General features: G+C 37.5%; 1 protein-coding gene across 2 annotated transcripts in view; it reads left to right on the forward strand.

Annotated features, from left to right (window-relative positions):
- Nucleotides 1–23,752, forward strand: part of RBL1 (RB transcriptional corepressor like 1) — a gene marked incomplete at its 3' end in the record, with an annotated part of 75,483 nt that overhangs the window by 39,986 nt on the left and 11,745 nt on the right. For both annotated transcript variants that reach the window (XM_082645813.1, XM_082645814.1), the window contains exons 16-19: nt 819–1,030; nt 13,876–14,052; nt 18,526–18,597; nt 20,461–20,551. In XM_082645813.1, coding sequence (XP_082501939.1) covers nt 819–1,030; nt 13,876–14,052; nt 18,526–18,597; nt 20,461–20,551 — 552 coding nt within the window. The remainder of the gene's footprint in view (nt 1–818; nt 1,031–13,875; nt 14,053–18,525; nt 18,598–20,460; nt 20,552–23,752) is intronic.

Consider the following 23,752-nt stretch of genomic DNA (forward strand, 5'->3'; position numbering starts at 1 on the left):
TTCTATGAATTTTGACAAATGTCTAATGACACATATCTATCATTATACTGTTATACAGAATAGTTTCACTGCCCTAAAGATCCTCTGTGCTCCACCCTTTTGTTTTGTTTTGAACCTATAGAGGCATTCCTATTATTATTGCACTTTGCTTTGTTGCACTTTACAGATACTTTTTTTTTTTTTTTACAAATTGAAGGTTTCTGGCAACCCTGTGTTATCACATGATGATTAGCATTTTTTAGCAACAAAGTATTTTTTAATTGAGGTGTGTACATTATTTTTTAGACATAATGCTATTGCACACTTAGACTGTAATATAGCATAAACATAATTTTTATGTGCACTAGGAAGCCAAATAATTCATTGACTCACTTTATTATGATACTCAATTTATTGTAGTGGTCTGGAACCAAACTCGCAATATCTCTGAGGTATGCCTGCACTGTTTTTTGAATTTTCACATTTTATAAATTTACAACCCTCTTTGTTAGGACTTATTTTATTTTCTTATCTGAGTTTTACAAATAAGTGCATTGAGGAAGAATTTTGTTTATTGATTAAAAACATCTCCTTTAGAGCTCAGAAGAAAACAATTTTATTGTTTCAGAGCAGAAATAGAAAATAACCTAGAATTACTATTTTTGTGGCTTCTAACATATTCCTATGCATGATAGATAAATAGATAGATAGGTAGGTAGATAGATAGATAGTAAAGAAAGGAAGGGAGGGAGAGAGGGAGGAAGGAAGCAAGGAAGGAAGAATTGACAACTTTTCTGGGACACATTTCTAAAACTAAGAACTCTTGCTTGTACATTCAGGTATTGCAAATGATGCTGGAGAGATCACACTGATACCAATTTCCATGAATACAACTCAGGAGTCCAAAGTCGAGAGTCCTGTATCACTTACGGCTCAGTCATTAATTGGTGCTTCTCCAAAACAGACCCATTTGACTAAAGCACAAGAGGTACATTCAGTTGGAATAAGCAAACCAAAGAGAACTGGGTCCTTAGCACTGTTTTATAGAAAGGTACGTGTTTTTATAGCATCTATAAAGGTCTCCTTTAATCAATGCAAGAAAGATTGAGTAACAGAGGGCAGCTTTAGCCTTCTTTTTTTGTGTGTGTGGTAAAATATACATGAAATTTACTATTTTAACCATTTTTAAGTGTACAGCTAAATATCATTAGTACATTCACATTGTTGTGCAGCTTCCACCATCATCCACCTCCAGACTTTTTCATCTTCCTAAACTGAAACTCTGTACCCATTAAATAGTAACTCCTCATTTCTTCCCCCCACCCCCAGCCCCTGGTAGCCATTATTCTACTTTCTGTCTCTATGAATTTGACTACTCTAGGTACCTCATATAAGTGGAATTATATAACGTTTGTCCTTTTTTGACAGGCTTATTTCACTTAGCATAATGTTTTCAAGGTTCTTCCATATTGCAGCATGGTCAGAATTTCCTTCCTTTTTAAGACTGACTAATATTCCATGGTATGTATATACCATATTTTGTTTATCCATTCATCTATAGATGGACATTTGGGTTCTTTCTACCTTTTGGTTATTGTGAGTGAATAGTGTTGCTATGAACATTGGTGTACAGGTATCCAAGTCTGCTTTCAATTCTTTGGGTATATACAGAAGTAGAATAGTAATTCTAAATTTAATTTTTGAGAAAATGCTATACAGTTTCCCACAGTGGCTGCACCATTTATATTCCTGATAGCAACATACAAGGGTTTTTCACAATATTGTGAAATACAAGTGTTTTTCTCTTTCTGACTTACTTCACTCTTTATGACAGTCTCTAGATCCATCCACCTCACTACAAATAACTCAATTTCGTTTCTTTTTATGGCTACGGAACATTCCATTGTATATATGTGCCACATCTTCTTTATCTGTTCATCTGTCGATGTACACTTAGGTTGCTTCCATGTCCTGGCTGTTGTAAGTAGAACTGCAATGAACATTGTGGTACATGACTCTATTTGAATTATGGTTTTCTCAGGGTATATGCCCAGTAGTGGGATTGTGGGGTCATATGGTAGTTCTATTTTTACTTTTTTAAGGAACCTCCATACTGTTCTCCATAGTGGCTGTATCAATTTACATTCCCACCAGCAGTGCAAGAGGGTTCCCTTTTCTCCACACCCTCTCCAGCATTTATTGTTTCTAGATTTTTTGATGAAGGCCATTCTGACCCGTGTGAGATGATATCTCATTGTAGTTTTGATTTGCATTTCTTTAATGATTACTGATTTTGAGCAGCCTTTCATGTGTTTGTTGACAATCTCTATATCTTCTTTGGAGAAAAGTCTGTTTAGGTCTTCTGCCTATTTTTGGATTGTGTTGTTTTCTTGATATTGAGCTGAATGAGCTGCTTGTATATTTTGGAGATTAATCCTTTGTCAGTTGCTTCATTTGCAAATATTTTCTCCCATTCTGAGGGTTATCTTTTCATCTTGTTTATGGTTTCCTTTGCTCTGCAAAAGCATTTAAGTTTCATTAGGTCCCATTTGTTTATTTTTGTTTTTATTTCTGTCTCTCTAGGAGGTGGGTCAAACAGGATCTTGCTGTGATGTATGCCATGGAGTGTTCTGCCTATGTTTTCCTCTAAGAATTTTATTGTGTTTGGCCTGACGTTTAGGTCTTTAATCCATCTTGAGTTTATTTTTGTGTATGCTGTTAGGGAGTGTTCTAATTTCATTCTTTTACATGTAGCTGTCCAGTTTTCCCAGCACCACTTATTGAAGAGGCTGTGTTTTCTCCATTGTATATTCGTGCCTCCTTTATTAAAGATAAGGTAACCATAGGTGCGTGGGTTTATCTCTGGGCTTTCTATCCTGTACCATTGATCTATATTTCTCTTTTTGTGCCAGTGCTATATTGTCTTGATTACTGTAGCTTCGTAGTATAGTCCGAAGTCAAGGAGCCTGATTCCTCCAGCTCTGTTTTTCATTCTCAAGATTGCTTTGGCTATTTGGGGTCTTTTGTGTTTCCATATGAATTGTGAAATTTTTTGTTCTAGTTCTGTGAAAAATGCCATTGGTAGTTTGATAGGGATTGCACTGAATCTGTAGATTACTTTGGGTAGTATAGTCATTTTCACAATGTTGGTTCTTCCAGTCCAAGAACATGGTATGTCTCTCCATCTGTTAGTATCCTCTTTGATTTCTTTCATCAGTGTCTTATAGTTTTCTGCCTACAGGTCTTTTGTCACCTTAGGTAGGTTTATTCCTAGGTATTTTATTCTTTTTGTTGCAGTGGTAAATGGGAGTGTTTCCTTAATTTCTCTTTCAGATTTTTCATCATTAGTGTATAGGAATGCAAGAGATTTCTGTGCATGAATTTTATATCCTGCTACTTTACCAAATTCATTGATTAGCTCTAGTAGTTTTTTGGTAGCATCTTTAGGATTCACTATGTATAGTATCATGTCATCTGTGAACAGTGACAGTTTTACTTCTTTTTTTCCAAGTTGGATTCCTTTTATTTCTTTTTCTTCTCTGATTGCTGTGGCTAAAACTTCCAAAACTATGTGGAATAATAGTGGTGAGAGTGGGCAAGCTTGTCTTGTTCCTGATCTTAGTGGAAATGGTTTCAGTTTTTCACCATTCAGAACGATGTTGGCTGTGGGTTTGTCATATATGGCCTTTATTATGTTGAGGAAAGTTCCCTCTATGCCTACTTTCTGGAGAGTTTTTATCATAAATGGCTGTTGAATTTTGTCAAAAGCTTTTTCTGCATCTATTGAGATGATCATATGGTTTTTATTCTTCAATTTGTTAATATGGTTTATCACATTGATTGATTTCTGTATGTTGAAGAATCCTTGCATTCCTGGGATAAACCCCACTTGATCATGGTGTATGTTCCTTTTAATGTGCTGTTGGATTCTGTTTGCTAATATTTTGTTGAGGATTTTTGCATCTATGTTCATCAGTGATATTGGCCTATAGTTTTCTTTTTTTTGTGACATCTTTGTCTGGTTTTGGTATCAGGGTGATGGTGGCCTCATAGAATAAGTCTGGGAGTGTTCCTCCCTCTGCTATATTTTGGAAGAGTTTGAGAAGGATATGTGTTAGCTCTTCTCTAAATGTTTGCTAGAATTCTCCTGTGAGTCCATTTGGTCCTGGGCTTTTGTTTGTTGGAAGATTTTTAATCACAGTTTCAATTTCAGTGCTTGTGATTGGTCTCTTCATGTTTTCTGTTTCTTCCTGGTTCAGTCTTGGAAGGTTATACCTTTCTAAGAATTTGTCCATTTCTTCCAGGTTGTCCATTTTTTTGGCATATAGTTGCTTTTAGTAATCTCTCATGATGCTTTGTATTTCTGCAGTGTCAGTTATTACTTCTCCTTTTTCATTTTTAATTCTATTGATGTGAGTCTTCTACCTTTTTTTCCTGATGAGTCTGGCTAGTGGTTTATCATTTTTCTTTATCTTCTTAAAGAACCATCTTTTAGTTTTATTGATCTTAGCTATTTTTTCCTTCATTTCTTTTTCATTATTTCTGATCTCATGTTTATTATTTCTTTCCTTCTGCTAACTTTGAGGGTTTTTTGTTCTTCTTTCTCTAATTGCTTTAGGTGTAAGGTTTGGTTGTTTATTTGAGATGTTTCTTGTTTCTTGAGGTAGGATTGTATTGCTATAAACATCCCTCTTAGAACTGCTTTTGCTGCATCCCATAGTTTTTGGGTCATCGTGTTTTCTTTGTCATTTGTTTCTAGGTATTTTTTGATTACCTCTTTGATTTCTTCAGTGATCTCTTGGTTATTTAGTAGTGTGTTGTTTAGCCTCCATGTTTGTGTATTTTTCACACATTTTTTCCTGTTATTGGTATCTAGTCTCATAGCATTGTGGTTAGAAAAGATAACTGATACAATTTCAATTTTCTTAAATTTAGCAAGGCTTGATTTATGACCCAAGATATGATCTATCCTGGAAAATGTTCTATGAGCACTTGAGAAGAAAGTATATTCTGTTGTTTTGGGATGGGGTGTCCTATTAATATCCATTAAGTCCATCTTTTTTAATGTATCATTTAAAGCTTGTGTTTCCTTATTTATTTTCATTTTGGATGATCTGTCCATTGATGAAAGTAGGTGTTAAAGTCTCCTACTATTATTGTGTTGCTGTCAATTTCCCCTTTTATGGCTGTTAGCATTTGCCTTATGTTCTGAGGTGATCCTGTGTTGGGTGCATAAATGTTTACAAATGTTATATCTTCTTGGATTGATCCCTTGATCATTATGTAGTGTCCTTCCTTGTCTCTTGTAACATTCTTTATTTTAAAATCTACTTTATCTGATATGAGAATTGCTACTCCAGCTTTCTTTTGATTTCCATTTGCATGGAATATCTTTTTCCATCCCCTCACTTTCAGTCTCTATGTGTTCCTAGGTCTGAAGTGGGTCTCTTGTAGACAGCATATATACGGGTCATGTTTTTGTATCCATTCAGCCAGTCTATGTCTTTTGGTTGGAGCATTTAATCCATTTACATTTAAGGTATTTATCAATATATGTGTTCCTGTTACCATTTTCTTAATTTTGGGGGGTTTGTTATTGTAAGTGTTTTCCTTTTCTTGTGTTTCCTGCCTAGGGAAGTTCCTTTAGCATTTGTTATAGAGCTGGTTTGGTGGTGCTGAATTCTCTTAGCTTTTGCTTGTCTGTAAAGGTTTCAATTGCTCCATCAAATCTGAATGAGATCCTTGATGGGTAGAGTAATCTTGGTTGTAGGTTTTTCTCTTTCATCACTTTAAATATGTCCTGCCACTTCCTTCTGGCTTGCAGAGTTTCTGCTGAGAAATCAGCTGTTAACATTATGGGGATTCCCTTGTATGTTATTTGTTGCTTTACCCTTGCTGCTTTTAATATTTTTTCTTTGTATTTAATTTTTGATCATTTGATTAATATGTGTCTTGGCGTGTTTCTCCTTGGATTTATCCTGTATGGGACTCTCTGTGCTTCCTAGACTTGATTGATTATTAGGGAAGTTTTCAACTATAATCTCTTCAAATATTTTCTCAGTCCCTTTTTTTTTCTCTTCTTCTTCTGGGACCCCTATAATTTGAATGTTGGTGCATTTAGTGTTGTCCCAGAGGTCTCTGAGATTGTCCTTGATTTTTTTCATTCTTTTTTCTTTATTCTGCTCTGTGGTAGTTAGTTCCACTATTTTATCTTCCAGGTCACTTATGTGTTCTTCTGCCTTAGTTATTCTGCTATTGATTTCTTCTAGAGAATTTTTTTTTTTTTTTTTGCGGTACACGGGCCTCTCACTATTGTGGCCTCTCCCATTGCGGAGCACAGGCTCAGCGGCCATGGCTCACGGGCCCAGCCGCTCTGCGGCATGTGGGATCATCCCGGACCAGGGCACGAACCCGCGTCCCCTGCATCGGCAGGCGGACTCTCAACCACTGTGCCACCAGGGAAGCCCCTTCTAGAAAATTTTTAATTTCATTTATTGTGTTGTTCATCATTGTTTGTTTGCTCTTTAGTTTTTTTAGGTCCTTGTTAAATGTTTCTTGTATTTTCTCCATTCTATTTCCAAGATTTTGGATCATCTGTACTATCATTACTCTGAATTCTTTTTGAGGTAGACTGCCTGTTTCCTCTTCATTTGTTTGGTCTGGTGGGTTTTTACCTTGCTCCTTCATCTGCTGTGTATTTCTCTGTCTTCTCATTTTGCTTAACTTACTGTGTTTGGGGTCTCCTTTTCGCAGGCTGCAGGTTCATAGTTCTTGTTGTTTTTGGTGTCTGCCCCCCAGTGGGTGAGGTTGGTTCACTGGGTTATGTAGGCTTTCTAGTGGAGGGGACTGGTGCCTGTGTTCTGGTGGATGAGGCTGGATCTTGTCTTTCTGGTGAGCTGGACCGCATCCAGTGGTGTGTTTTGGGGTGTCTGTGACCTTATTATGATTTTAGGCAGCCTCTCTGCTAATGGATAGGGTTGTGTTCCTGTCTTGCTAGTTGTTTGGCATAGGGTGTCCATCACTGTAGCTTGCTGTTCATTGAGTGGAGCTGGGTCTTCACATTGAGATGGAGATCTCTAAGAGAGCTTTCGCCATTTGATATTATGTGGGGCTGGGAGGTCTCTGGTGGACCACCACTGTCCTGAACTCGGCTTTCCCACCTCAGAGGCTCAGGCCAGACACCCAGCCGGAGCACCAAGGCCCTGTCAGCCACATGGCTCAGAAGAAAAGGGAGAAAAAAAGAAAGAGAAATAAAATAAAGTTATAAAATTGAAAAATAAAATATATATTATTAAAAATAAAAAAATTAGAAAGTAAAAAAAGGAAAAAGAAAGAAGCGAGCAACCACACCAAAAAACAAATCCCCCAATGATAATAAGTGCCAAAAATTATACTAAAAAAAAAAAAAAGACAGACAGAACCCTAGGACAAATGGCAAAAGCAAAGGTATACAGACAAAATCACACAAAGAAGCATACACATACACACTCGCAAAAGGAGAAAAAGGAAAAATATATGTATATGAAAAAAAGGAAGAGAGCAACAACGAAATCGATAAACGTATCTACCAATGATAATAAGCTCTAAATTCTAAACTAAGATAAACATTAAACCAGAAACAAATTTGGTGCTGAAAGCAAACCCCAAGTCTATAGTTGCTCCAAAGTCCACTGCCTCAATTTTGGGATGATTTGTTGTCTATTCGGGTATTCCACAAATGCAGGGTACATCAGTTTGATTGTGGAGATTTAATCTGCCGCTCCTGAGGCTGCTGGGAGAGATTTCCCTTTCTCTTCTTTGTTCGCACAGCTCCTGGGGTTCAGCTTTGGATTTGGCCCCACTTCTGCACGTAGGTCGCCTGAGGGCGTCTGTTTCCCTCCCAGACAGGACAGGGTTAAAGTAGCAGCTGATTAGGGGGTTCTGGCTCCCTCAGGCCAGGGGGAGGGAGGGGTACAGAATGCGGGGCAAGCCTGTGGCAGCAGAGGCCAACATAATGTTGCAGCAGCCTGGGCGTGACGTGTGTTCTCCCGGGAAAGTTGTCCCTGGATCATGGGACCCTGGTAGTGGCGGGCTGCACAGGCTCCCGGGAGGGGAGATGTGAATAGTGACCTGTGCTTGCACACAGGCTTCTTGGTGGCTGCAGCAGCAGCCTTAGCATTTCATGCCCATCTCTGGGGTCCATGCTGATAGCTGCAGCTCGCGCTTGTCTCTGGAGCTCGTTTAGGTGGTGCTCTGAATCCCCTCTCCTCGCGCACCCTGAAACAATGCTCTCTTGCCTCTTAGGCAGTTCCACACTTTTTCCCAGACTCACTCCCGGGTAGCCGTGGCTGACTAGCTGCCTTCAGGCTATGTTCATGCAGCTAACTCCAGTCCTCTCTCTGGGATCTGACCTCCGAAGCCCGAGCCTCAGCTCCCAGCCCCCACCCGCCCTGGCGGGGTGAACAGACAAGCCTCTCAGGCTGGTGAGTGCTGGTCGGCACTGATCCTCTATGTGGGAATCTCTCCGCTTTGCCCTCTGCACCCCTGTTGCTGCACTCTCCTCTGTGGCTCCAAAGCTTCCCACCTGCCATCTCCGCCAGTGAAGGGGCTTCCTAGTGTGTGGAAACTTTTCCTCCTTCACAGCTCCCTCCCAGAGGGGCAGGTCCCATCCCTATTCTTTTTATTTTATTTTTTTTTAATTTTTTTTATTAGTTTCTGCTTTATAACAAAGTGAATCAGTCATACATATACATCTGTTCCCACATCCCTTCCCTCATGCATCTCCCTCCCTCACACCCTCCCCATCCCACCCCTCCAGGTGGTCACAAAGCACCGAGCTGATCTCCCTGTGCTCTGTGGCTGCTTCCCACTATCTATCTACCTTACGTTTGGTAGTGTATATATGTCCATTCCTCTCTTTCGCTTTGTCACAGCCTACCCTTCCCCCTCCCTCCCTATTCTTTTGTCTCTGTTTTTTCTTTTTTCTTTTGCCCTACCCAGGTACATGGGGAGTTTCTTGCCTTTTGGGAAGTCTGAAGTCTTCTGCCAGCGTTCAGTAGGTGTTCTGTAGCAGCTGTTCCTCATGTAGATGTATTTTTGATGTATTTGTGGGGAGGAAGGTGATCTCCACGTCTTACTCCTCCACCATTTTGAAGCTACCTCCTTACTGTAGTTTTAATTCACGTTTCCCTGATGATTAAAGATATTGAGCATCTTTTCATGGGCTTATTGGCAATCCTTCTACCTTCCTCAGAGAAATGTCTATTCAAGTCCTTTGCCCATTTTTTGAGTTTTTTATTGGTGAGTTGTAAAAGTTCTTTATATTGTCGGGATATTAATTCCTTATCAGATACATGATTTGCAAATATCTTCTCCCATTCCATGGGTTGCCTTTTCACTATGTTATATATTAGTGTCTTTTTTTGACGCACAGAAGTTTTTTAATTTGATGAAGTCCTAACTTATCTATGTTTTGTTTTGTTGTCTTGTTCGTTTTGGTGTCATATCCGAGAAATCATTGCACATTCCAGTGTCATGAAGCTTTTCCCCTATGTTTTCTTGTAGGATTTTTATAGTTTTAGAAATTACATTTAGGTCTTTGATCCATTTTGAGTTAATTTTTATATATGGTATAAGGTAAGGACCCAGTTTCATTCTTTTGCATGTGGATATCCAGTTTTCTCACTAAGTCTTGTTGACAAGACTGCCTTTCTCCATTGAATGGTCTTGACACCCTTTTCAAGTTACTCATCACTATATATGTGAGGGTTTATTTCTGGGCTCTGTATTCTATTCATTGGTCTCTTCATGCCAGTACCACAGTTTTGATTAGTGTAACTTTGTAGTAAGGTCTGAAGTCAGAAAATGTGAGACCTCCAACTTTGTTCTTCTTTTTCAAGATTATTTTGACTATTCAGAGTCCCTTCACCTTCCATATGAGTTTTAGGATGGATTTTTTTCTATTTCTGCAAAAAAAAAAAATCTTTGGGATTTTAATATGGATTATATTGAATATGTAGATTCAATTTCAGTGTACAAATTTTTGCCTCCTTGGTTAAATTTATTCCCAAGTATTTTATTATTTTTCATGCTATTGTAAATGAAATCATTTTCTTAATTTCATTTTTGGATTGTACATTGTTTATGGTATAGGAATAAAAGTGATTTTTGTGTGTTGATTTTGTATCCTGCAACTTTGCTGTATTCATTTATTAGTTCTAACATTTTTTATGGACTCCAGGGTTTTTGGGTTTCCTACACATAAAGTCTTGTCATCTGCAAACAGAGATGGTTTTACTACTTTCCTAATTTGAATGCCTTTTATTTCTTTTTCTTGCCTAATTGCTCTGGCTAGAACTTCTAGTATGGTGTTGAATAGAAGTACTGAAACTGGGCATCTTTGCCTTGTTCCTGATCTTAGAGGAAAAGCTTTCATTGTTTTACTTTGAGTATGATCTTAGCTATGGATTTTTCATATATGGTATTTATTATGTTGAAGTAGTTTCCATCTGTTCCTAGTTTGTAACAAAAGGGTTTTGAATTTTGATAAATGCTTTTTTTCTGCATCAAATTTTGAGATGATTATATCATTTTTCCCTTCATTCTGCTAATGTAGTGTATTACACTGATAGATTTTCATATGTTAAACTATCCTTTCATTCCATGAATAACTCCTACTTGGTCATGGTGTATAACCCTTTTAGTGTATGATGTTCCATTCAGTTGCTAGGGTTTTGTGGAGGATTTTCACATCAGTATAATAGATATTGGTCTGTAGTTTTCTTAGAGTGTCTTTGTTTAGCTTTAGTATCAGGTGATGTACCTTTAGCCTTTTTTAAAAACATATTTGACATTCTAAAAGAACATTATGATCTTGATGAGCTAATGTTTGGACTCAGGCTCATAGAGTTTTAATTCCATTTCCTGCTGGCTTGTTTTACATAACTTTGATTAAGCAGTTGGCCATCCTGTGGAATTTACAGGAACTCCATTGTGTTATATTGCTTTAGATTGGAGTTTATTGTGGGATGGGTACATTGGATCTTATGGATAACTTTAAGTTACTGAAGATTCATTATTAAGATTGGTGGGATACTGCTGGGAGTCTACATAATTTTTATCATAAATCTAGTTTTTTACCTTTTACGAATTGACCAATTCTCATTTTAATGCCTAAATTATTTTAGTATTAATGCAAAGATTTAACATAGAAATAATTTCAGCTTATCCTGCCTAGCTTTTATAAGCACCATAAAGCTTCTGATAAGATAGACATGTTAATCAGATATTTGTGACCAAACATGCCGCTTCTCTAAAATAAATCCCAGAATTGGAAGATACCTCTCCAGTCTACCCTATAACTAGTGTCTATCTAGCCCATTCTGAAAAATTGTAAATGAAAAAAAAGGCACTGTTTTTTGTTTCTTTCTAGCATTATGATTAGGGTTTAAGGCTTAAAATTTTTAAGAAATTCATGGTTTTTTTTTCAATTATCTCTTCATGCAAATTTAAGTTTATTTCCTCTATCTAGTCTTTCTTAGAATAATTCTTGAGACACTTGCCCTTTTTTCCACCTTCCACTGCTTTCTGTACTCTGTCCCACCATCTCTACTCCTGCCTACATCTTGTGCCTAAGGCCTGTTTTAAAAACAGAGCTCCAAATGTAGTATTTTCCCCATTCATTCCCTATTTTTAAGTTTTAAAATGAAAAATTGCTGCCTTTGATAATGAATCTAAGATTGACAAAAATAAGGCTTTATTTATGAATTTTTAGTTCTGAATTTATTTCAGAATCTAGCTTGTCCTTTTCCTTTTAATTATAGCCTACTTAGAAGCTAGAAAAATTTTACCCTAAAAGGGAATTGAAATGTCCATATCTATAATGAGTTCAAAATAACCATTTCTTGAGTAAGTTGCAGATGTTATCCATGCTGAACTCAGTGTGATGCTGATATCCTATGCCTGAGTAGAATTTACTGAGAATTTTTTGTTAGAAGCCTTCCAGAGTATGTGTACCTTTAAGGCATTGGATTAGCTTTGTAAAAGATACTTAACAAGTATTACTTTTTAAAAAAATATTATTTATTTTATTTATCTATTTTTGGCTGCGTTGGGCCCTCATTGTTGCACGTGGGCTTTTCTCCAGTTGCAGCTAGTGGGGGCCACTCCTCGCCACAATGTGTGGGCCTCTCACTGCAGTGGCCTGTCCCGCTGCAGAGCACGAGCTCAATAGCTGTGGCTCATGGGCTCCAGAGTGCAGGCTCAGCAGTTGGGCACATGGGCTTTGCTGCTCCACGGCACTCGGGATCCTCCCAGACCAGGACCCAAACCCGTGTCCCCTGCATTGGCAGGTGGACTCCCAACCACTGCGCCACCAGGGAAGCCCCACAAATATTACTTAATGACATATTTCTTAATCCTTCTACCTAGGACTGTATCTGTTATCTTCTCCTATCACGAATGTAAAGTTCCAGCATCTTTCCCACTGCTCTGACCCCAGTGGTTCCTGTTTATCTCTTAGCCAACAAGACCAGAAACAAAGGGTTGGGATGCAGAAAGTGAGTTTGTTATAAAATGAATCACTGGTGGCTTTGGAGTCAACCCTTATCTCTCTTTCTATCAGATTAGTGTATTGGATGGCTAAAGTTCATTTTTCAGCTTTAATTTGTGGATTTTTTTCCCTCTCAAAAGATACTTTGCTATAAAGAATGCCTTACTATTTTTCACTTTTTTTACCCTGAACATTTAGATTTAAAGACTTAGTTCAAACAGAATAGTCTAGTTTAGGAATATCACAGTAGGATTACCAGTTCTTAAGATAGTAAAACATAATGCTTTTTGGATGATCAGGACCATCAGAATCTTTCAGGACCTTTGGGGCATTTGCATTAGTATCAGTTCATATAAAGACTCTATATATGAAAGGTTGAAGGCATTGAACTGAATTTACTCTGACATACTTAAAAACAACTTGACTGAGAGGGACAATACTATATAATATTTATATGTGGAATCTAAAAATCAAAAACAGGCTCATAAATACAGAGAACAGGTTAGTGGTTGCCAGGGGGCGAGGGGGTGGGTGAAATGGATGAAGGGAGTCAAAAGGTACAGACTTCAAGTTATAAAATAAATAAATCATGGTGATATAATGTATAGCATGGTGACTATAGTTAGTAATGCTGTATTCCATATTACAGTTGCTAAGAGACTAGATCTTAAAAGTTCTCATCACAAGAAAAAAAATTCTGTTAACTGTGTGGATATTAACTAGACTTATTGTGGTGATCTTTTCACAACATATACAAACGTCGAATCATGTTGTACACCTGAAACTAATATAATGTTGTATGTCAGTTATACCTCAATAAACAACAACAACAACAAAATCTGGTATCTCGTTTGCTTAACATTCCTTTCATGTGCTCATAAAAACAATGTAGACTATTGGGGAAATTTTTAAATGATTTTGCTTTCTGACTTATTTTGGAGTCAAACATTTTAGTGTATGATGTGACATTTTAGGCTTTCTAGTCATTTTACCTGAACCAAAAAAAGAGAGAGACTTCTGAACACTTGAAAAATTATGTATTCATAATGATCCTGATGCTGGTAAATCAAACCATTTAATTTTAGTATTTCTCTCTTTACATAGTTGACAGCATAGAATAATAGCATATAACATCTTTACCAAAAAAATGTTTAAGGTAGTTTTCCAAAGAGAATTTTGTTTTAATATATTTTCTTTTGCCATAGCAGTGAACTAGTACTATAAAATAAAAATTTTATGTAATTTAATGCATCAGCAGCCTTAGGTGTTTATTAATCTTGGCCTAAAAGCCCATGTTCATGGTAAGACATAAATTTGAGAAATTATTTACTTGTTTTTTTGCATCAATGTGCTATCTTTCATCTTAGGTCTATCATTTGGCAAGTGTACGCTTACGTGATTTATGTTTAAAACTGGATGTTTCAAATGAGTTAAGAAGGAAGATATGGACATGTTTTGAATTCACTTTAGTTCACTGTCCTGATCTGATGAAAGACAGACATTTGGATCAGCTCCTCCTTTGTGCCTTTTACATCATGGCAAAGGTAATGTATAAGTTGGGGGAAGCTCTTTGCCATAGTTACCTGTATTTGAGACCTGAGGTGAAAATCTGTTGCACTTGATTGTTAGTTTGCCTTAAGTGCTGCAAGCCAACAGTGGTAAATTCCAGCTACTATATCTATTTCTATGGACTCTTCATTACTTTCTTTTTTTTTGTTTTATAAATTTATTTATTTTATTTATTTATTATTTTTGGCTGTGTTGGGTCTTCGTTGCTGTGTGCGGGCTTTCTCTAGTTGCAGAAAGTGGGGGCTACTCTTCCTTGCAGTGCGTGGGCTTCTCATTGCAGTGGCTTCTCTTGTTGCAGAGCACAGGCTCTAGGCATGCAGGCTTCAGTAGTTGTGGCACATGTGCTCAGTAGTTGTGGCTTGTGGGCTCTAGAGTGCAGGCTCAGTAGTTGTGGCTCACGGGCTTAATTGCTCCATGGTATGTGGTGTGTGGGATCTTCCTGGACCAGGGATCAAACCCATGTTCCCTGAATTGGGAGAGGTGGATTCTTAACCACTGTGCCACCAGGGAAGTCCTTCATTTACTTTCATAGTAATCAGCCTTCTCGCTTCATAAGAATTCACTGGTTGTAAAAAAAATTGGAAAATATCTTAGAGACCATTTGTAGTAAAATGGTTCTCCACACTATTAATGGAGAACCATTTCCACCATCACCCCGTGACACCTCTAATCTTGTACTTTAAAGTAAAATGATCGTTACATTTTAGGTGAGTAACTGAGGCCCAGAGCTGAAAGTAACTTGGCCAAAGTTACACAATAAGTGACAACCTATGTTCTCCTGATTCAGAAATCTGGTATAAAATAGCTTCTATACTATATTGCTTTCCAGTGATTTATTCTGTTGCCTCAGAAGAGCATTTTACTTTCTAGTTGCTACAATATGTTTTAAGTCATAAAATGGCATATCTTACATGTTTTTAAAAATTCTAATATGTCTGAAACAATCATCTGTAACTTTGGTCTTGATCATATTGGCCATACTACCAGTCCTAGCAGATGTACATGTTACAACCTAATTTTTCAGCTTTCTGAGGCAGAAGACATGTTTTCAAACTCCTTTGTGACTTCCTTCTCACATTACCTTTTTAAAATCTCTATACAAAATAGGTATTAATAAATGTTATTAACTAATCTTTTTTTTAAGCTGCTACTATTTTTATTATTTCTCTTAAGGATACCAGAACCCTAAAAAGCAGCCTTGGGTTTATAACTTACAGAGAGTTACAAATATTTCCTTCTGTGGTTACAGATTTTATACATTTATTCCACAACAGCTAGATAACACACAACATGAAAAAGACCACATAGTTACTCCCCTTTTGTAGTCACATTCTACATTGGCATCCATACTAATAATCCTTTATATTGGTATCACTCTTTCCACTTTTAAAACCACACCAATTTGCATACCTCATTTATTTTACCATTCCAAGAATCTCTAGGGTTAGGACTCTGCGCTTTCACTGCCGAGGGTGCAGGTTCAATCCCTGGTCGGGGAACCAAGATCCCACAAGACACACGGCATGGCCAAAAAAAAAGAATCCCCAGAGTCAAAACAGTAACAATAATAGCAACAACAAAACCAAAAGTTGTCCTAGGGGTTCCCAGCAGACAAACTACTTTGAGGTATGAAACACTCAACCCTGAAGCCATTCAGTATTCACACAAATTAAATCCTAATTAAAACAGAACTAAAAAATCCAAAATTATAAAACAGTCAAGGAAATAAGCCAATGTGAGTATGTCAACAGATAAAATTTAGAGCAGGTTAGATACTCAAAAGTTTCAGGTAATGGAATTATTGATCTCAAATTATGCAATTATATGTTTAAAATGATTCAATGTATAAAGGAAAATTCTTTTTATGAACAAAGGCCAAATCACTTTAAAAAGGACCTGAAAGATGTCAAAAAGAACTGAATGAAACTTGTAATGGAAACCAAATTCCAACCCAAAAGACTCATGGATGAGAATATAGAGCTGAGGAAACGAAAAAACAGCATATCACAGAGATGGAAAATACAAAAAATCAAGAGACGTAGAGTTACGAAACATTTTTTCTCGTTCCCTTCCTCTTTTGTTCTCTTCTCTTGTAATTTGATGACTAACTTTAGTGTTGTGTTTCGATTCCTTTTTCTTTTTTGTTTGTGTATCGTAGATTTTTGATTTGCGGTTACCATGAGGATTTGATATAGCAATCTATATATAAACAAGATTGTTTTAAGTTGCTGGCCTCTTAATTTCAAATGCATTTCCAATATCCTGCATTTGTGTTCTCCCCTTCTCGTAATTGCTGGTTTTGATATCATATTAGCATGTGGATGATTTCCTACCTTTACTGTATGTTTGCCTTTACTGGTGAGCTTTTCCATTCGTAAGTTTCTTGTTTCTAGTTGTAGCCTTTTCTTTTCTGCTTAGAGAAGTTCCTTCAGCATTTGTTGCAAAGCTGCTCTGGTGGTTCTGAATTCTCTTAGCTTTTGCTTATCTGTAAAGCTTTTGATTTCTCCATCAAATCTGAATAAGAACCTTGCTGGTTAGAGTATTCTTGGTTGTAGTTTCTTCCCTTTCATCACTTTAAATACATCATGCCACTCCCTTCCGGCCTGCAGAGTTTCTGCTGAGAAGTCAGCTCATAACCTTATGGAAGTTCCCTTGTATGTTATTTGTCATTTTTCTCTTGTTGCTTTTAGTATTTTTTCTTTAATTTTTGTCAGTTTGATTACTCTGTGTCTCAGTGTGTTCTTCCTTGGGTTTATCCTGCCTGGGACTCTCTGCCCTTCCTGGACTTGGGTGACTGTTTCCTTTCCCATGTTAGGGAGGTTTTCAGCTGTTATCTCTTCAAATATTTTCTCAGGTCCTTTCTGTCTCTTCTCCTTCTGGGACCCCTATAAGGTGAATGTTGATGCATTTAATGTTTTCCCAGAGGTCTCTTTGACTGTCTTCATTTCTTTTCATTCTTTTTTCTTTATTCTGTTCCACGGCAGTGATTTATACCATTCTGTCTTCCAGGTCACTTATCCAATCTTCTGCCTCAGTTATTCTGCTATTGATTCCTTCTAGTGTATTTTTCATTTCAGATATTGTATTGTTCATCACTGTTTCTTTGTTCTTTAATTCTTCTAGGTCTTTGTTAAACATTTCTTGCATCTTCTCTATCCTTGCCTCTGTTCTTTTTCTGAGATCCTGGATCATCTTCACTATCATTTTTCTGAATTCTTTTTTCAGAAGGTTGCCTGTCTCCACTTCACTTATAGCTGTTCTTCTGGGGTTTTATCTTGTTCCTTTATCTGGGACATATTCCTCTGCTGTTTCACTTTGTCTAACTTCCTGTGATTGCGGTTTCCATTCTGCACGCTGCAGGATTGTAGTTCTTCTTGCTTCTGCTGTCTGCCATCTTAACTAATCATTTGTGTTTTTTTGAAAACTACCATAGCTCAGGCTTTGCCATTTCTATGGAGAACATCATTATGGAGAACAGGTTTAGTGCTAATGGACAGTGAAGGAGAAGAAAAGAGTAATTTAAGTGAACTCTGTGATAATAAATAGACTAGAAGGGATTCCTTTATGGATCACTAATTTATTTTCTTTCTTTTGGCCACCACTGTGACTTTTCTAAGTGTTAAAACCCTACAGTCTGTTCTGAACTATTAAAAACCTAATCCTGTAATAACCTCTGTCTTATTGTGAATCACAAGACGTTTTCTATCCTTTAGTATGTGGTTAATTTTAAATAAGTACTTAAAAACTAATACAACTGGAGACTGCAAGGGATTCAGCAGATCTGAGTTTTCTTATATCATTCTTTTTTATAAAGAGATGCATTTTTGGTAGTGATACCATAGCAGCCTTAGTGCTTTTGATTAATGAAACTATTAGCTGAGTCCCCACAGGCCACAAAGCCTGAACTTTTTTTTTTTAATTTTATTTTACTTTTTATTTATTTATGGCTGCATTGGGTCTTCGTTGCTGCATGTGGGCTTTCTCTAGTTGCGGCGAGCGGGGGCTACTCTTCGTTGCAGTGCTCGGGCTTCTCACTTCAGTGGGTTCTCTTGTTGCAGAGCATGGGCTCTAGGTGCACGGACTTCAGTAGTTGTGGCACACGGGCTCAGTAGTTGTGGCCTACAGGCTCTAGAGCACAGGCTCAGTAGTTGTGGCGCACGGGCTTAGTTGCTCCGCGGCATGTGGGATCTTCCTGGACCAGGGCTCGAACCCGTGTCCCCTGCATTGGCGGGCGGATTCTTAACCACTGCACCACCAGGGAAGTCCCCAAGCCTGAACTTTTAAGGTAGTAAAAGTCATAAAATGGTAGTAGATTTTAGTTATTGAGTGGCCTGGGGTTAATGGCTTTCTGCAAGACTACTCTCAATGCCGACCTGTAATTGAAGTTCTTGTTCAGAGCCATTTTTCTTTTAAAAGCAATTGATAAATGCAGTTCTTATTTTCCTTAGGTAACAAAAGAAGAAAGAACTTTTCAAGAAATAATGAAAAGTTATAGGAATCAGCCTCAAGCTAATAGTCATGTGAGTTACATTATTTTTCCTCCTGTCCAAAAATAGATTTGTACTATTTCTCTGCTGACAAGTCATGTAAAAGGTAAACTTCTTTTCTAGTTTTACTATAGATTTTTTGGTTTAATGGACACCGTTAAACTCGAGACAGTTTTAATTAAAAAACAGTTTCAGTGGAAGCCAAAAATCTTGCTCTTTCTGACTAATCTATATTATTTATTTATTTATTATTTATTTATGGCTGCATTAGGTCATCATTGCTACACACGGGCTTTCTCTAGTTGCGGCGAGTGGGGGCTACTCTTCGTTGCGGTGCACAGGCTTCTCACTGCGGTGGCTTCTCTTGTTGCGGAGCACAGGCTCTAGGCACACGGGCTTCAGTAGTTGGCTCACGGGCTCTAGTGCGCAGGCTTAGTAGTTGTGGCGCACAGGCTTAGGTGCTCTGCGGCATGTGGGATCTTCCCAGACCAAGGATCGAACCCGTTTCCCCTGCATTGGCAGGTGGATTCTTAACCACTGTGCCACCAAGGAAGTCCCTATATATTATATATGCATATACTTCTCACACGTTCTCTTATTCCATTTGTTCATTTATTTGAGTGAAAAATTAAAAATTATTTAATCTTTCACTAATGAAAAATATTTATAATAATATTCTTTAATTATATAAGACTTGATTCTCTGATGATGTTTAAATCCAGTGAAATTTGAGGATATATTAACTTAAGTCTAGCTTCTTTTTCCATCTGATAAGAATCTTAATGTTTGCATCTTTGAATAGATATCAGGCATTTCTGATATAATAGCCCTGGTGAGAATTCTGTACAACCTTTCAGTCATGGAAATATAAAATGTTAGCATAGTGACCTGGCACATAGTAAGCATTTAATAACTGTTAGCTCTATATTATTGTTATTATTGTAGCTGAAGAACACAGGATTAGGTTACCTTAAGGCCTTGGTCATTCAAGAACCTGATTGCTCTGCTCTAAAGGAGCATAATGGCCTCTTCTCTGGCCCAGTGATCTGCCACCTTAGACAAAAAGAGAGATGTGGTAGCTCAGATATCCCTGGCCCCAGTACTAGTAGCCATACCCCCTTCTATAGAGCCCCACAGTTAGTTTCACTTCTTTACTTAAGCCCCAAATACACTGCTAGCAATATAGAGATATTAGAAGAGCCAAGTATAGGTATTTCTTACATCCTGTGACAGGGTGGAAGAGGCCTGGTTTCCAGGCCTCTTCAGAAAGGTCCCTTAGGAACAGAGCTTAGAGAGGTTCAGAGTATCCCTTAAGATCATTAAGGTGAAGTTAATATGGGTCAAAAATGGTTTAAGCCACAGCTTCCTAAATATTCTCTCAATATCGATATCCATAGGATGAGGGAGAATGGATCATTCCTTTCAGCTACCTTGGAGGTTAAAAACAGTTTAGGGGCAGGGAGGGGAACAGATTTTCATGTGGCCATCTGAAAGGAGATGGGCATGGGATGGGAGCAGGAAAGCAAGCCCCAGTGAGATCAAATGAGTCTCATGTAAGAAATTAAAAAGAAGAAGGAATAGGTTCATATCTTTTAAGTTGCTTTTATTTGGCAAAATCTGCTCATCAGTGTTTAGTTGCTCCTTACTTAATTCTTCTGTTTTGTAACCTTCTGCAGTGGTTATATTTGAGGTGGTAAGCTCTGCTTCAGTATCCCCTCTTCTAAGATGTTTGCCGTAATCTGCATTTACCAAGGCTACTAACATCTTGCCCTTGATTATCACCCATACAGACAAATACTTTTTAATTGGCTTGATATCTTGTCCTTATTTTGGTTTTGCTTAACCTGTGCCTCTTTGTGACTCAGCAGTCCTTTTTGTCCCCTCTGATGTATATAGGTTTACAGAAGTGTACTGTTGAAAAGTATTCCAAGAGAAGTTGTGACATACAATAAAAACCTGAATGGTGATTTTGAAATGACAGATTGTGGTAAGTTGCCCAATTTAAGATTCTATATGTAGTACACTATTGGTTACATTGTATATAATACAGTGGATGTCCTGGAGTTAATTGTGTAGGTGGGGTGGATAATGCATATGTGTTGGGAAGAAGCAAATGACTTTGAGATAAGTATGGGTCAGGTACCTCCCTCCACAGAGGTTGTATTGAAACCATTAATTTATCCTATGTTAATTGTGTTTTAGAAGTTTTCTAGTATACTTATACACATTAATAAAAACTCATAAAAGACAATAAAATTCAAAAATAAATCTGAATGACAGAGAAAGTAAGTTAGCTGTCAGTGATCCACCTGTGGAGAACATTAAGGAAATGTCCTGTTCGTTAATAAGTGTATAGGTATTCTGCCACCATCAGCAAAAGCAAGGTCGCCACCTTGTTACTACCATCATGCTAAGACTTCAGGCACTAGTAATTTTTTTGAAAGAAAGAAGAATCAAATGTTCTGTATTCATATGTTGATAAGTTGTAAAAATGCCTTTTCAGCCCATCTCTTTTCCTTGTCTCATCTGTCTCCTTTTCCTTGTCTCACTTTCCATTACTTAATGTATATATATATGTGTACATGTGTATATAAGTACTGTAATTTATTTAATTTCACAGTGTGGGACTTTTAGATTGTTTCCAATTATACACAGCTTTGTGAGGAACATCATTGTAGGTTGATCTTTGGTCCACATCCTTAGGGTAAATTCTTAGAGAAAATTGACTGGGTCAAAGACATTTTTTTTTAATTACCCAAATATCCATGATCATTATGGTGTCTACTGGTATCTGAACTTTTAAGATCTTAACAAAAAAATTCTTTAATAATAATGTCCTAGAATCTGATCCCATCTAAGGTTACACAGGCCAAACTCAATTCTTTTTACATAGATAAATTATCCCTGAGCCTTTTCAAGGTAATGAGAAGAAGTACATTAGGAAGTAAACATGACAAAATACAAAAAAAAAACCTTCCTATTTTTGTTATATATGTTGCTCACCTGTCCTGGGTGGTTTTTCTGTCCTTGCAAAACCAGGCATCAGGTTAGCTGGGAAACTGTGTTCTATGAGAAAAAAGGAACTGCTAGCGAGTGTTTGGGATACAAGGAGCAGTGAAGTTCAAGACAGAATTTGATAAGTTTGATGATAAAGTTTGAGGTAACTGAAGGTTAGCTACCCTCTCTACAACATAAAGGTTTCAGGTCCAGTTCTAGTTTATTAACTAGATATTTATTAGCAGGCAAACAAAAAACCATTCTTAAGATCCTGTCCACTGGTGATGGCACAGAGCAGGGAGAGTATCCAGTGATAATAGACTGAGGAATTCCGGCACCAAAAAAGAGACAAAGTTATTGAGGAGGATACAGTCTCGCAAGTCTGTGTTCAGATAAGACAAGTTCCAGTTCCTGGAGCTGTGGCTAGATGCTATGACCTAGACTTGGACACACCAAAGAACACCACCTTGGGAAGAACAGTTCTGGTTCTATAAACAAATTCATAATTAGGAATAAAATAATTACTATTTTAAAAAACACACAGTTTATGCATCCTATGCCACCTGACCAACCACCTCCTCACATAAAAGGTTCACTCAGAGTAGATGCCAAGATTCCAGAGCAGGATTCTGTTAAACTTAAAGCCAAGATCAAGCAAACAACATGCATCAGAGTTCAGGCCTGGACATCATTCATAATAGTAAAGCCCCACAGACCTCACTGGATCTCTCATGTCTATCATGCTGTTGTGGGTAGTGTCTCAAATATGTTAATCAATCTGCTTTTTTTAAAAAAAACATATATATATTCTTTTTCATATTTTTTTCCATTATGGTTTATCATAGGATATTGAATATATTTCCCTGTGCTACACAGTAGGACTTTGTTATTTATCCATCCTACATACAATAGTTTGCATCTGACTTTGTTATTTATCCATCCTACATATAATAGTTTGCATCTGCTAATTCCACTCCCAATCCTTCCCTCCCCCACCCCCCTTGGCAACCACAAATCTGTTCTATATATCTGTGAGTCTGTTTCTGTTTTGTAGATATGTTCATTTCTGTCATATTTTAGATTCCACATATAAGTGATATCATATGGTATTTGTCTTTCTCTTTCTGACTTACTTTGCTTAGAATGATAATCTCTAGGTCCACCCATGTTGCTGCAAATGGCATTATTTCATTCTTTTTTGTGGCTGAGTAATAATCCATTGTGTCTATATACCACATCTTCTTTATCCATTCATCTGTCGATGGACATTTAGGTTGTTTCCATGTCTTGGCTATTGTAAATGAACATATGAGTGCATGTATCTTTTCAAATTATAGTTTTGTCTGGATATGTGCCCAGGAGTGGGATTGCTGGATCATATGGCAACTCTGTTTTTAGTTTTTTTGTGGAACTGCCGTACTGTTTTCCATAGTGGCTGCAGCAGTTTACATTCCCACAAGCAGTGTAGGAGGGTTCCCTTTTCTTCATACCCCCTCCAGCATTTGTTATTTGTAGACTTTTTTTTTTTTTTTGGCTGCACTGCGTGGCTTGCAGGGTCTTAGTTCCCCAACCAAGGATTGAACCCATGCCCCCTGCAGTGGAAGCGCAGAGTCCTAACCACTGGACTGCCAGGGAATTCCCCATACATTGTCTTTTTGTTTATGGTTTCCCTTGCTGTGCAAAAGCTTATAAGTTTAATGAGGTCCCCTTTGTTTATTTTTGCTTTTATTTCTATTGCCTTGGGAGACTGACCTAAAAAAAACATTGGTATGATTTATGTCAGAGAATGTTTTGCCTATGTTCTCCTCTAGGAGCTTTATGGTGTCATGTCCTAAATTTAAGTGTTTAAGCCATTTTGAGGCATTTTTCTGTGTATGCTGTGAGGGTGTGTTCTAACTTCATTGGTTTGCATGCAGCTGTCCAGCTTTCCCAATACCACTGACTGAAGAGACTGTCTTTTCCCCATTGTATATTCTTGCCTCCTTTGTCAAAGATTAATTGATCATACGTGTGTGGGTTTACATCTGGGCTCTCTGTTCTGTTCCATTGATCCATATGTCTGGTTTTGTGCCAGTACCATGCTGTTTTGATTACTGTAGCTTTGTATGCCTCCTGCTTTGTTCTTTTTCCTCAGGATTGCTTTGAAAATTCTGGGTCTTTTATGATTCCATATAAATTTTAGGATTATTTG

Source organism: Mesoplodon mirus, assembly GCF_964341445.2.
Source record: "Mesoplodon mirus genome assembly, chromosome: 15".
NCBI classification, from domain to species: domain Eukaryota; kingdom Metazoa; phylum Chordata; class Mammalia; order Artiodactyla; family Ziphiidae; genus Mesoplodon; species Mesoplodon mirus.